General features: G+C 45.7%; 1 protein-coding gene across 4 annotated transcripts in view; it reads right to left on the bottom strand.

Annotated features, from left to right (window-relative positions):
- The window catches only part of ATP11B (ATPase phospholipid transporting 11B (putative)), a 358393-nt gene that overhangs the window by 245814 nt on the left and 96902 nt on the right, over nt 1–15677 (bottom strand). For all 4 annotated transcript variants that reach the window (XM_082249614.1, XM_082249613.1, XM_082249612.1 and 1 more), the window contains exons 8-9: nt 2468–2512; nt 1636–1700 (exon numbers count right to left, since the gene is read on the bottom strand). In XM_082249614.1, the coding sequence (XP_082105740.1) occupies nt 1636–1700; nt 2468–2512 (110 nt within the window). The remainder of the gene's footprint in view (nt 1–1635; nt 1701–2467; nt 2513–15677) is intronic.

Here is a 15677-nt window from a genome sequence, read left to right as displayed (position 1 = left end):
AAAATCTTTTCTAAGAAAAAAATCCTGCCAGGACCGAAGATCCCAGCAAGGTATCTAGGTCCTTACTCCTAACTAGACAGAAAAAAACTGATTTGCTAGAGCAGGAAGTGCGAGGATATACCCTCTGGGACTGCCCCTAGGGTGTGGCCAGAACGTTTTCTTTCCTGTCTAGTCCTACTCCTGTAGAGGGCAGCATAACCCGAAGGTGTTGAATCACCGAGGACTACGTCTGTCAATGAGCGATAGAGAAAAAAAGTTTTTTTTACTGCGATAGCTTATGCAGTGATGATGACCAACATGATGATTTTAACACTGTTCGGAGGTCTTTATACAGCCATTGTTTACTATTGTGATCACTGTGATTGGTCACAGTGATCACATGGTACAGGGCCAGTTTCATTGGTCCCAGACCATGTGATCGCAGTGACCAATCACAGTGGTCATGAATAAAGGCCTTGTTTACAAATACCAACAGTGAGTGCCGTGATTGGTCACAGCGATCACATGTGACTGGGCCAAAGACCGTGACTCTGTACCCCAATCTGTGATCTGCTGTGTCAGAGGGACATCCCAGTCACAGATAGCACTGCTGGGCCCCGGAGGGCATACCGGTAAATCCTTCTGGATCGATGAAGCTCCTGCCCAGCCATTTATATATATATATATATATATATATATATATATATATATAGGGGCTGGCTGGGAAGCCAGTAAAGTAGAAGGAAAGACTAAACAATAAACCTACTTTAAAAAGTTGCCTGCCCATTAATCCACATACATTTTAGTACAAATACATTTTTTCCCCCAAGTTTTTCTATACAGTCACATGACTGTGTAGGGCTGACAAAGGTGCAGAATTTCATAGAGCAGTTAAGTCACCTGCCAGGGTTCTCACGCTAAGCAATGTTGGGGGGGGGGAGAGTTCACTCGCACCAGCCACACTTTTACAGAGAAGCCTGAGCTTTGTGGTCATATTACGTCATAGAATATAATATATCATAATATGATGGTCATTATAGGGTCATACAGAGGGAAAAAAAATCAAGCATTTACATTGAGATTTATGATAAAATGTATGCAGGACAATGGAAGGCAGCCTTAAAAAGTAGGTTTATAGCTTAGCCTTTATTTCTAATTTGAGTTCCCATTACCAGCTCTACATACTCCCGTTCTGCTTCTTCAACGGCTGTTGCACTGATTGGGGCAGTAGAAGAGGTCAAGTCACCCAAGTCATAGCTTACACATGGCTATTCGCTCTTTCCATTTGGGTGCTGGTGCTTGGTGACTGGTTCAGTGCTATGACATGGAGTCACATGCTCTTCTATACCTGGAAGTACTTCTCCCGTTGAACAGAGTGGCGGTATGTAAAGCTTGGGATGGGACTATAACAGCAAACTTGTTGCTCTGTCCCACATGGCACACAAAAAATCCTAAATGGCAAACTTCCAGTGCTGCTATTTAAAAAATGCTTCAGGTAATTCAATGATGATCTGGAAAGAAATACTACCAACGATGATTCTTGAAGGACAGACAAGGCAAAAACACACACACACACACACACACACACACAATCAAGAGTGGTAAATTAGCAAAAGGAGAAAAAAGTAAAAAAATATATAAAAATGATAAACGTACCAAAAATTTCTTTTGTATTTTTCAACCTTGCTCCCCGAAGTAAAAGGTTTTCTGGTCCAAGAGCTCTGAGGAAACCAAGAAATAGGAATAATGAGTTTTGTAGAAGAATCAAATTAAAAAAAATAATAATCAACTGCAAATCAAAAATGCAGAATCCTAAAACTTTTATCCTTCTAGCCTGAGGCCTAGCTTGAAGCATGTGGGCCCCAATGCAAAAGTTGACCTGGGGCCCCCTCACTACCACCGCATGTCAGGATACTCCAATTGGCTAAAAGGTTATTTCAGATCTTCATTTACATATATTTATAATAAACTCATTATTAGTGGACACAAACACAACATAACTTCTACAACTCCTGCTAAATCTAAAAGATAAAACTGCATTGAGATAAGAAAATAAAGCTCTGTATGTTAATGAGGTCTTTAGGTTTAGTCATATGGGTGCTGTGGCCTGTACATTTATTTATGTGGTTGGAGCTGTATGCAGGTAGCCTAGGTTACGCTATGGGACATAGCAACTGTATGAACACAGCCACAGGTCCTAATTTGACAGGTGTGTGGATGCAAGTGCATACATTGGATCAGATGCTATAATTGATCCTCCCAGAAAACCTAATGTGACAGAGAGGCTGCACAAGCACCCCATGGAGCATGGGCAGGGTCATCATTAGGACCCCTAAAGCTCCGCCAATGCTTCTAGAAGACTAATGAGAAGCGACTATAATCTCTGAAATCAAGAATTGTTTATTTTAACCTTCCATTCAGTGCAAGCAATATTCTATACCAAACCACCTCAAGGGCTATTCTAGAACACAAATCAAACTAAGTTTACCTTACAATATCTTCTGAATGTTGTATGGTTATCCTTCCAACAAACCTAAGTAAAACATTTTAATAGTTAAAGATAGATCAGACAGGTTTGTGATTTCGTCAATGAGGAAAAGCATATACATTCATTTTTAGAAAAGGTAAAGAATAAGTGTTAAAGGCAAATTTTATACAGGTTTTTCTAAAAAAAATTAGCATATTGTGATAAAGTTCATTATTTTCTTTAATGTACTGATAAACATTAGACTTTCATATATTTTAGATTCATTACACACAACTGAAGTAGTGCAAGCCTTTTATTGTTTTAATATTGATGATTTTGGCATACAGCTCATGAAAAACCAAAATTCCTATCTCAAAAAATTAGCAGATCATGAAAAGGTTCTCTAAACAAGCTATTAACCTAATCATCTGAATCAACTAATTAACTCTAAACACCTGCAAAAGATTCCTGAGGCTTTTAAAAACTCCCAGCCTGGTTCATTACTCAAAACCGCAATCATGGGTAAGACTGCCGACCTGACTGCTGTCCAGAAGGCCATCATTGACACCCTCAAGCAAGAGGGTAAGACACAGAAAGAAATTTCTGAACGAATAGGCTGTTCCCAGAGTGCTGTATCAAGGCACCTCAGTGGGAAGTCTGTGGGAAGGAAAAAGTGTGGCAGAAAACGCTGCACAACGAGAAGAGGTGACCGGACCCTGAGGAAGATTGTGGAGAAGGACAGATTCCAGACCTTGGGGGACCTGCAGAAGCAGTGGACTGAGTCTGGAGTAGAAACATCTAGAGCCACCGTGTACAGGAGTGTGCAGGAAATGGGCTACAGGTGCCGCATTCCCCAGATCAAGCCACTTTTGAACCAGAAACAGCGGCAGAAGCGCCTGACCTGGGCTACAGAGAAGCAGCAGCACTGGACTGTTGCTCAGTGGTCCAAAGTACTTTTTTCGGATGAAAGCAAATTTTGCATCTCATTCGGAAATCAAGGTGCCAGAGTCTGGAGGAAGACTGGGGAGAGGGAAATGCCAAAATGCCTGAAGTCCAGTGTCAAGTACCCACAGTGAGTGATGGTCTGGGGTGCCATGTCAGCTGCTGGTGTTGGTCCACTGTGTTTTATTAAGGGCAGGGTCAATGCAGCTAGCTATCAGAAGATTTTGGAGCACTTCATGCTTCCATCTGCTGAAAAGCTTTATGGAGATGAAGATTTCATTTTTCAGCACGACCTGGCACCTGCTCACAGTGCCAAAACCACTGGTAAATGGTTTACTGACCATGGTATTACTGTGCTCAATTGGCCTGCCAACTCTCCTGACCTGAACCCCATAGAGAATCTGTGGGATGTTGTGAAGAGAAAGTTGAGAGACGCAAGAACCAACACTCTGGATGAGCTCAAGGCTGCTATTGAAGCATCCTGGGCCTCCATAACACCTCAGCAGTGCCACAGGCTGATTGCCTCCATGCCACGCCGCATTGAAGCAGTCATTTCTGCAAAAGGATTCCCGACCAAGTATTGAGTGCATAACTGAACATAATTATTTGAAGGTTGACTTTTTTTGTATTAAAAACACTTTTCTTTTATTGGTCGGATGAAATATGCTAATTTTTTGAGATAGGAATTTTGGGTTTTCATGAGCTGTATGCCAAAATCATCAATATTAAAACAATAAAAGGCTTGCACTACTTCAGTTGTGTGTAATGAATCTAAAATATATGAAAGTCTAATGTTTACCAGTACATTACAGAAAATAATAAACTTTATCACAATATGCTCATTTTTTTTAGAAGGACCTGTATATACACACATACAAGGTCAAAAATATTGGCATACCTTCATTTCTGTTAGATAATGCACCACTTCTCCCAGAAAACTGTTGCAATTACAAATGTTTAGGCATGTTTTCTTAAGTTCATTTCTTTTTTGTTTGTATGACAAAAACTGGATTTTTGTCTTAGCGTGAAATCCTTTACTCTGATGTTCATTGACGGACACAGCTTCATATCTTTGACCGATGGGTTATGCTGCCCCTAGGACACTAGGTGGAAAAGGGTTAAAAAAGCTTGACTTGGAGGCCTACACTCATGGTTCGGGAGGTGCAACCTTATTAAAATATCAGTACTCCCTAAGATTCTATATCTTTTACAGGCTACCCCGATTAAATTGCCCTCCATCTTCTTCAGAAAGCTCCATTCCCTATTCATACACTTTATATGACATAATGGGTCCCCACGTCTCTCCCGTGCCCTCTTGACTCTTCCCAAACAGTGTGGGGTTCTAGCCCTTCTTGACGTAGCAAAATACTACCAGGCGGTCCATCTGGGCCGTCTCCTTGACTGGCGGAGACCAGGAGGGCAAGCTATGGGTACAGATTGAACAAAACCAATCGGTGACCCCCTAGGGTGGCGCGCCGTGGTATCGGGATCACTGCGCCCCTTCTCTTAAATCGCACCCCACGATTGGAGTGACCCTCTCACTAGTGGCCGCGCTCTTCTCTCACCCAGCCGTTTCTACACCTACTTCCCCCCTAATCCCTGTATTGGGTAATCTGGCCTTCCTGCCTGGCGCTACAGACCAGGTGTTCCAACTCATGCAACAGCGTGGTAAGGGGTTGGCATCGCACTTCCTCCGTGATGGACAGTGGCCCTCCTTAGCGGTGTTGATGGCACCTAATGGTCCCTTCGCGTTGGATTTCTGGCGAACAGCTCAGCTCCACCATTATCTTCATTCCCTACCTGCACCGAACCTGTTTAACCGGGAGCTCACTCCCTACGAGGATTATTGCTCTGGGGAGGGGGATCCTACCCCACACGCTCTCAAAGGCTTATATAGCTTGTTGGTGACGCCCGGGGAAGACTTTACCCCTTCTTGCATTGCATTCTCAAATGGGAACGTGATTTGCAGTTCACGTTTTCCCCGACCCAAAAGTTGAACTCATGTAAAATCGCATTGAAAACGCAGACCTGCACTAAATTGCAGGAATCCAACTACAAGGTTCTCACCAGAGGTACAGGGTGCCATCCCTCTTAAGCAAGATATACCCAGGCACCTCGGAGGCTTGCTGGAGGTGGCAGGATGAGGAGGGCACCCTTCTACACATCTTTTGGTCGTGCCGTAGGCTTCGTGGGTTCTGTACTGCAATTAAGGATCTCTTAGGTGACCTTACGGACTATGTCATTCTAGATATCCCGGCCTTCTTCCTTCTACAACTGTCGAACATACCAATGCGAAACGCCTACTATAAAAGGGACTGCATGCGTAAACTAGAGGAGATCAACCAGATGGAAGACTTGACTCTTACAGCCCTACACCGGCGTGAACAGTATGAGAAGGTCTAGGGTTATTGGAATGTGTTCATCCTCTCTGACAGGGGAAATCCCTGATGTGCTCGTGAGCCCTGGCGGTTTGGGAGATTTGTGGCGGTTTGGGAGATTTGTGGCGGTGTCCCGTGTACGGTACAGAGCAGCATCTCCTTGCCCCCCCTCCTCTTTTTTTTTCCCCTCTTCTTCCTCTCTCTCCCCCTCTTCCTCCCCTCCTTTTCTCTTTTACCCTAATATCTCTTTCTGTGCTTTTTTAATTTTATTGGGTTACAGCATGTTCCGTACTAGCTCAGGTATGATCTCTGGGGTTTTCTAGCATAAGGGACTCCTGACGTTCCTACACTTATGCATGTGACATTCCTGCTGTTTGTTTTTTCAATGTTTTTTTCATTGTTGGACGATAGACATTTCTTCTTTGTTCATTTTGCCTTTTGTTGCTTACTTTGTACAACGGATGCTTCAATTGCCTTCTGCTGTTGTTACTGCCAGTCTACTTAAATAAATAAAATATTTGGGAAAAAAAAAAAAGCTTGACTACGCCTAAAGGGCAGTCCCAGAGGGTATACTCCCACTTCTTGCTATAGGATCTTAGTTTTGTAACAAGCCGTGTCAGAAAAAAAACATAGCCCAACTCCACAGAGGGGTGGGTGCTGCGTCCGTCAATGAATATCAGAGAAAAGGATTTTACGGTAAGACAAAAATCCATTTTTCTCCTTTGTTCATTGACTGACCGAGTTCATATATCTTCATTGACCGATGGTACATCCCAAAGCAGTGTCAGCATTGGGGGTAGGAGGGAAAAAAAAAAAAAAAAAAAAAAAAACAATCCCCACAGGGCTTAAAGCCAACCAGGTAACCAAAGAGCTCAACTAGGAACCACTGGAGCCCAGGGCTAAAAGTTGATCTACACCTTTGTAGAAACTCCAGCAGACGCGATATCGAAAAGGAATGGGGGGCCAGTCTAGGGCCACCAGAATAACTGGAATCCCTTCTTATTTGATTCTGCGCAGAGGTCTCGGTAGAAGCTGCAGCGGAGGAAAAGCACATATTAGGCGATACTGGCCCCAAGGGGCCACCAGAGTGTCTGCCAGATGGTCTCGGGACCTTGCCACAAACCTCGGAACCTTCCGGTTGATGCACGAGACTAGCAGGTCCACATCGGAGGTCCCCCACCGGAGACACAGCTGTTGAAACACCTCCAGGTGGAGGGACCATTCGCCCAGACTGAAGGCCTGCCGACTGAGGTAATCCGCCTGCCAGCCAATTTTCCACCCCTGGAATATGCACAGCAGAGATGGCTGGAACATATCACTCTGTCCACCTCAGGATGACCGCCACTTCTTTGGCCGCTAGGACACTTTTGGTGCCCCCTTGATGATTGACACATGCCACGGCGTTGTCCGATTGAATCCTTACTGGACACCCCTTAAGATGACCCGTCCACTGGGACAGGCAAAGCCTGATCGCCCGAATTTCCAGGATGTTGATCGGCAGACTGGACTCCTCCTGAGACCAGACACCCTGGGCTGATTCCATGCCCAGGACACCTCCCCATTCGAACAGGCTGGCGTCCATGGAGACCACTGTCCAGTGCAGGGGGAAGAAAAGACTTTCCCTGTCGAAGCGCCGGGGAGCGAAGTAACCAAATAAGGATTCCCTCGTACCTCGGCTCAACAGGATCAGATTGTCAAGGGACCGTGGATTTTTGTCCCATTTTGGACAGAATCTTTTTTGCCGAGGTCTGGTATGGAACTGAGCAAATGGAACGGCCTCGAAGGTGGAGACCATCAGGCGCAGCACTTGCATGCAAGTCCTGAGAGGGGATTTACGGTTGGATAACAAGAGCCAAATCGCCTACTACATTTTCAGCAGCTTTGTTTCTGGAACAAACACCCGTGCTGAGGCTGAATCCAGAGTAAGGCCCAGGTAGTCCAGCTTGTTGGACAGAGTCCAAGCCAATTTCTGAAAATTCAGAGTCCAGCCACACTCTTGCAGAGCTTGCATCGTGATGTTCAGATCTTCCTTAAGGACAGGAGTCTCTGTTCTCAGATCATCCAGGTACACCAGTACCGAGATCCCCCTTTGCCTAAGTAAGGTTAACACTGGGGCCAAGACTTTTGTGAACACCCGAGGAGCTGAGACCAAAGGGTAACGCAACGAATTGATAGCTCTCCTCGCCTATGGCAAATCGAAGAAAGCGCTGATGCCCGACATATATTGGGATATGAGTAAGCGTCCTTGACATCGATAGAGGCCAGAAAATCCCCTTAATGAGGGAAGACACTACCGTGCGAATGGACGTCATTCTGAATTTCTGAACTCACACAAAGCAGTTCAGGATCTTAAGGTCCAAGATTGGACGGACCTTGCCCTTCTTCCTGGGAACCGAAAATAGGTTTGAAAAAAACCCCTGAAAACGTTCTGACTCTGGGACTGGTACAATGACTCCTTGTGACAGCAGATCCTGAACCGCCCTGAAACTGATCCGGTGACAGGTGCAGGTTGGAAGGAAAAAACCTTGCCGGGAGCAAGGACCCAAACTCAATCTTGTAACCGGACCTTATTAACTCGTGGATCCATTTGTCTTGAACAAAGGAGGTCCACAGGTATGGAAAGAAACTGAGACGTCCCCCCACCCCATGAACGGGTGAGGGCATCCCTTCAGACAGAGGAGGACTTTCTGCAGTGCCAGCAGGGCCCGCCCTACCAACCCAGGGTCTCTTGGAACCTCCTAAGAAGGTACGGGAGGGATTTAGACCCCTTGTCTTGCAAACCTGCAGGACGAAAGGGCCGCTTGTGGGCCGAGAAGACAGGACCATGTTTGCGGTGAGGCTTTCTGCTCTTTGTAATCTACGGGAACAGGGTGCTCTTGCCTCCTGTGAGACCTTTTATGATCTCTTCCATGGAAGCTTCGAACAAGCAGTCTGCCACAAAGGGGAGATCCATCAGCACCTTTTTGGAGGCCTGGTCCGCATACCAGCATTTTAACAAGATCACGTGGCTCAGTGAGTCACCACTGTCACCGACACCCTGCAGGCTAAAGGGCCGCGTCCAGGGAGACATCACAAAAATAAATACTTTATCAACTGGTCCACCAGCTCAGGAGGATGCTAACCCCCTTCAAAATCCTAAAGGGCAAAAGCTTTACCCATTCCATTGAGGTCTGGGAGACCAAGATTATGACAAACATCGGCCTCAAGATTGAACATGCCACGGTAAAAAGATAGCAGACCAGAGATTCAGCCTTCCTATCTACAGGGTCTTTAAAAGGACAGAGTGTCCTCCACTGGCAGCAACGTGACTTTATTTAACCTAGAAACCTGAGAATCCACCACCGGTGGAACTATCAGTTTCTTTAAGAGGGACTCCTCAAATGGATACCTCCTTGCGAAACGCTTAGGTATGCCAACCATGCGTTTCAAGGACCCCCACTGACTAGCGACAATCATGTCAATGCGAACTTGCGACTGGTGAGTATCTTGCGACTGGTGAGTATCCTTGCGACGGGTGAGTATCCTTGCGACGGGTGAGTATCCTTGCGACGGGTGAGTATCCTTGCACTGGTGAGTATCCTTGCGACTGGTGAAGTAGCTTGCAACTGGTGAAGTAGCTTGCAACTGGTGAGTATCTTTGCGACTGGTGAGTATCTTTGCGACTGGTGAGTATCTTTGCGACTGGTGAGTATCCTTGCGACTGGTGAGTATCCTTGCGACTGGTGAGTATCTTGCGACTGGTGAGTATCTTGCGACTGGTGAGTATCTTGCGACTGGTGAGTATCTTGCGACTGGTGAGGATCCTTGCGACTGGTGAGGGTATTAGCGACTGGTGGGTACCCCTGGTTTAGTACCAGGGAAGTTAGAGGTAGTGTAGGTAAGGAAGAGCAGGTCGTTAATATTATCCCCATAGAGTAGTGGGTAATAATGTCCGACAGGATTGGGGATGCTACTCAGTGCACTTCTTGCGGCATGTATGCGTTCCTTGATGAAACAATCGAGGACGAATACTGCTGTGCAAGATGTGAGCGACTTGTTGCTCTGGAAGCCCACATCGTGGATCTAGAGAACACAGTGACAAGACTGCGTGGCATCTACAACCTGAAAAGGAGCTTGGACATTACCCATCAGGCGCTGGCAGGGGTCAGCATAGAGGAGGGAGGAATAGAGGAGACGCAAGCAGCAGAGGTACGCAGCTGGGTGACCATTAGGAATGTTAGGGGGAGGAGAGTCAGGGAGGCCAGTCCTGAGTTGGTAGACCCTAACATGTTTGCCGAGTTGCAGGTTGAGGGGGATATCAACTCAGGGGTGGCAGTGCTGGAGCATGCGCCCTCCCCCAGCTGCCAGGGGAGGGACGGCTCCAGGAAGAAGGGGGGCCGTAACGCAGGAAAGGTTAGACAGGTTGTGGTAGTTGGGGACTCAATTATCAAGAGGACAGAGAGGGAAATCTGTAAAAAAGATCGCGTGAACCGAACAGTTTGTTGTTTACCGGGCGCCCGAGTTCGGCACATCGCAGATCTGGCAGACAGATTGTTGGGTGGGGCTGGGGATGACCCAGCGGTCATGGTGCATGTGGGCACTAATGACAAAGTTAAAGGTAGGTGGAGGATCCTTAAGAACGATTTCAGGGACGTAGGTAATAGATTGAGGAAAAGGACCTCCAAGGTGGTTTTCTCTGAAATACTGCCTGTACCTCGAGCCACACAGGAGAGGCAGAAGGAGCTTAGGGAAGTTAACAAGTGGCTGAGGAATTGGTGTAGGAAGGAGGGGTTTGGGTTCCTGGAGAACTGGGCTGACTTCTCAGTCGGCTACCGGCTCTTTAGTAAGGATGGGCTGCACCTTAATGGGGACGGTACAGCTCTTTTGGGGAGAAAGATGGCCACCGAGTTGGAGGGGCTTTTAAACTAGGAGACGGGGGGGAGGGCTCAGAAGTAGAATCAGTCAGGAGGGAGCAGAGGACTGAAGGCAGTTGTAGGGTCAACAGCGACAGTAGGTCAACAACATCAATTGGCGGGTCTGTGCGGGAGAACAGCAGACCAAACAGAAATAAACAAAACCGCCAATCACGTTTAACTTCCGTAAAACTAAGAGGGGTATATGCTAATGCCAGGAGCCTAGCTAATAAGATGGATGAGTTGGAAATGTTAGTACATGAGGAAGACATAGACCTTGTGGGAATAACGGAGACTTGGTTCGACCCCTCACATGACTGGCTGGCCAATATCCAAGGGTATTCGGTGTACCGGAAGGACAGGGTTGGTAAAAGAGGGGGAGGGGTATGTCTCTATGTCAAGAACAATATAAAGGTGCTAGAAAGGAGTGACATTACGGATGGGATGTGCATGGATTTAGAATCTGTGTGGGTTGAACTCGATAGGGAAGAAGATAAGGGAAAAGTAGTTGTGGGGGTTTGCTATAGGCCACCTAACCAAGGGGAGGAGGTAGAGCTGGAATTTTTAGCACTAATAGGTAAAGCGGCAAAACTAGGATCAGTCATCATATTGGGGGACTTCAATTATCCCGACATTGACTGGGAAGAGGGGACTGCACACTCGCATAAGGCCCGGCTATTCACGGAAACCTTACAGGATAACTACATGTCGCAGTTGGTGGATTCCCCTACTAGAGAGAATGCTATCCTGGATCTATTGATCACTAATGACCCAGACATAATCTCGGAGGTAGGAGTCCAGGACAACCTGGGCTCTAGCGATCACAGGATGATCACATTTAGTATAAATAACAATATAAAAAGGCAAGTGGGGAACATAAGAACCCTAAACTTCAGAAGGGCAGACTTTCCAAAATTGTACTCATTGATGGAAAGGGTAAACTGGGACCAAACCCTGGGATCACTGACCACAGAGGAAAAATGGGAATGCTTTAGAACAATATTAAGCAAAGGCATCTTGCAGTGCATTCCTATGGGGAATAAATTTAGAAGAGACAAAGCCAAACCTGGCTGGCTAAACCGTAGCGTTAAAAAACTTATTAGGGGAAAAAAATTGGCCTTCAAGAAATATAAATCAGAGGGCACAGTATCGGCCTTCCAGCAATACAAGGAGGAAAATAAGAAGTGTAAACACGAAATCAAGATGGCTAAAATCAACTTTGAGAGACAAATAGCGGAGGATAGTAAAAAAAACCCAAAGAAATTCTTTAAATATATCAACAGCAAAAAAACTAGGGCAGAGCATATTGCACACATAATTAACGATGATGGGAGGATGGTTACAGAGGACACTGAAAAAGCAACCGTGCTGAATTCTTTTTTCTCGTCAGTCTTTACGCAGGAAAAGGAAGGGTACACTGACCATGACTGTATGGTTAGTAGTAATACACAGGACTTGCCACTATGGCTAACAGAAGGGGAAATCAGGGAAAGACTGGATAAACTTAACACAAACAAATCACCAGGCCCGGATGGCGTACATCCGAGAGTGCTCAAGGAACTCAGTATGGTTATATCTAGACCACTGTTCCTGATCTTTGCTGACAGTATTAGGACAGGAGATGTACCAGGGGATTGGAGGAAGGCTAACGTGATTACGATATTCAAAAAGGGCCAGAGACATATCCCGGGAAATTATAGGCCTGTCAGTCTGACATCAATAATATGTAAACTTTTGGAGGGGATGATAAGGGACTATATCGTAGAGTATGCTAAAGACAACAACATCATCAGTAGTAACCAGCACGGGTTTACAAATGGGCGTTCTTGTCAAACCAATCTCTTAGCATTCTACGAGGAGGTGAGCTGTGAGCTAGATAGGGGGAGACCAGTGGATGTGGTGTACTTGGATTTCGCTAAGGCGTTTGATACAGTTCCCCACAAGCGCTTAATTTATAAAATAAGGTCTGCAGGTATCGACTGCAGGGTTTGCTCTTGGATACGGAATTGGCTAAAAGGCCGTGTCCAAAGGGTAGTAATAAACAGCGCATACTCAGACTGGTCTGAGGTAGTAAGCGGGGTGCCCCAGGGCTCAGTCCTGGGACCAACCTTGTTCAATTTATTCATAAACAGCATTGAGGAAGGGATCAGTAGTTCGTTATCAGTTTTTGCAGATGACACAAAATTGGCCAGGGCAATAACTGCACAGCATGAAGCAGATATCCTACAGAATGACCTGGACAAAATTACGGAGTGGGCAACGACATGGCAAATGAGGTTTAATGTGGAGAAGTGTAAGGTTTTGCACTTGGGGACCAAAAACATAAAAACACAATACACGTTAGGAGGGGAACCCTTGGGGGAATCAAAAATGGAGAAAGATCTGGGAGTCTTAGTTGATGATAGATTAGGCAACAGCATGCAATGCCAAGCGGCAGCTTCCAAAGCCAACAGAATATTAGCATGCATAAAGAAAGGGATGTATTCCAGAGATAAGACTATAATCCTTCCACTTTATAAAACTCTGGTCCGACCGCATCTGGAGTATTCTGTCCAGTTCTGGTCGCCAGTCCTCAGGAGGGATGTGTTGGAGCTGGAGAAAGTCCAGAGAAGGGCAACTAAACTGATTAGGGGGTTGGAGGACCTTACCTATGAAGAGCGGCTGCAATCGCTCGATTTATTTTCCCTGGAGAAAAGACGTCTGAGAGGGGACATGATAGCAATTTATAAATATCTTAATGGGGATCTCAGCTTAGAAGAAAAGCTGTTCATTCGAAGGAATTGCATGAGGACTCGAGGACATACAATGCGATTAGAGGAGAAGCGTTTTAACCTCAGGCAACGTGGGGGGTTCTTTACTGTTAGGGCTACAAGATTGTGGAATTGTCTACCACAAGAGGTGGTTTCTGTGGGTAGTATGGTGACTTTCAAAAGACTCTTAGACTTACATCTCAAGGATCAGGAGATTGAGGGCTATGTTAGATGATTACAGTCACACACACCTACACAGGTTGAACTGGATGGACTATTGTCTTTATTCAACCTCACCTACTATGTAACTATGTCAAAATAGGCAGGAAAGGGGAACACCTTAGTCACCTTAGATGACGCGGCCGATGCAACATTAGCTGTGTCCCTCATTTTGTAAGTTTCCCGCACTAATACAATTTCTTGCACAGATCAAGTGGAAGAGGAATCATCCTCACTGTCCAAGCACTCGAAGAGCATGGACGCAGACCCCGTGGAGTGACTTGCATCAGCGGCAGGCAAATCAGCCTCAGAGTCTGAGGAAGCAGAGGAAGCTGGTGAAGGTGGAGGGCACTTTTTACTAGGTCACTTTTGGAGAGCCACGACCACTTTTGACACCAAGGACTGCAGGACCACTATCATGGCTTCTAGGGCAGACAGACACAGAGGGTCCCGCAGCTTCTGACAGGGGGTCAGGTAGTGACACGTGTTTTACGGGCTCCATGGTATTCTGGGGACCGCCAGCAAAAGTAATGTAAAAACTTTAAAAAACGCTGTGAAAAAAACCCCACCGCTGCACCGGTGGCACTACAGGTTCCAGCAGCGCTGTAATAGCAGAAAAAGGGAGATATACCACCCCAGGAACTCATCACCAACCGACTTATAGAGCGATAGAAGCGCCAACAGCCTACTGCACGCCGATCAAAAGGGAAGAAGAAACAGCTGATCTGTCAACTAGGAGACCGTAAGGATCTAGGATATCCAGTGCGTCACCCACTTTGAGATTCGATTGTAGAAGGAAAAAAAAAAAACAACAAAAAGGAAAAAAGTTCAGTTTAAAAAAGGAAAAAAATGACAGGACCACAGATCCCAGTAAGGAGCTAGGTCCTTACTCCTGACTAGGCAGAAGAAAAAAAAACAGATCCTATAGCAGGAAGTGGAAGTACAGTGCCTTGCGAAAGTATTCGGCCCCCTTGAACTTTGCGACCTTTTGCCACATTTCAGGCTTCAAACATAAAGATATAAAACTGTAATTTTTTGTGAAGAATCAACAACAAGTGGGACACAATCATGAAGTGGAATGAAATTTATTGGATATTTCAAACTTTAACAAATCAAAAACTGAAAAATTGGGCGTGCAAAATTATTCAGCCCCTTTACTTTCAGTGCAGCAAACTCTCTCCAGAAGTTCAGTGAGGATCTCTGAATGATCAAATGTTGACCTAAATGACTAATGATGATAAATAGAATCCACCTGTGTGTAATCAAGTCTCCGTATAAATCCACCTGCACTGTGATAGTCTCAGAGGTCTGTTTAAAGCGCAGAGAGCATCATGAAAAACAAGGAACACACCAGGCAGGTCCAAGATACTGTTGGAGAAGTTTAAAGCCGGATTTGGATACAAAAAGATTTCCCAAGCTTTAAACATCCCAAGGAGCACTGTGCAAGCGATACTGAAATGGGAGTATCAGACCACTGCAAATCTACGAAGACCTGGCCGTCCCTCTAAACTTTCAGCTCATACAAGGAGAAGACCGATCAGAGATGCAGCCAAGAGGCCCATGATCACTCTGGATGAACTGCAGAGATCTACAGCTGAGGTGGGAGACTCTGTCCATAGGACAACAATCTGTTGTATACTGCACAAATCTGGCCTTTATGGAAGAGTGGCAAGAAGAAAGCCATTTCTTAAAGATATCCATAAAAAGTGTAGTTTAAAGTTTGCCACAAGCCACCTGGGAGACACACTAAACATGTGGAAGGTGCTCTGGTCAGATGAAACCAAAATCGAACTTTTTGGCAACAATGCAAAACTTTATGTTTGGCGTAAAAGCAACACAGCTCATCACCCTGAACACACCATCCCCACTGTCAAACATGGTGGTGGCAGCATCATGGTTTGGGCCTGCTTTTCTTCAGCAGGGACAGGGAAGATGGTTAAAATTGATTGGAAGATGGATGGAGCCAAATACAGGACCATTTTGGAAGAAAACCTGATGGAGTCTGCAAAAGACCTGAGACTGGGACGGAGATTTGTCTTCCAACAAGACA

This window comes from Pelophylax lessonae, assembly GCF_965119305.1.
Source record: "Pelophylax lessonae genome assembly, chromosome: 3".
In the NCBI taxonomy this organism is placed as follows: domain Eukaryota; kingdom Metazoa; phylum Chordata; class Amphibia; order Anura; family Ranidae; genus Pelophylax; species Pelophylax lessonae.
The sequence above is the reverse complement of the archived record's forward strand: the minus strand, read 5'-3'. Positions and strand labels throughout refer to the sequence as shown.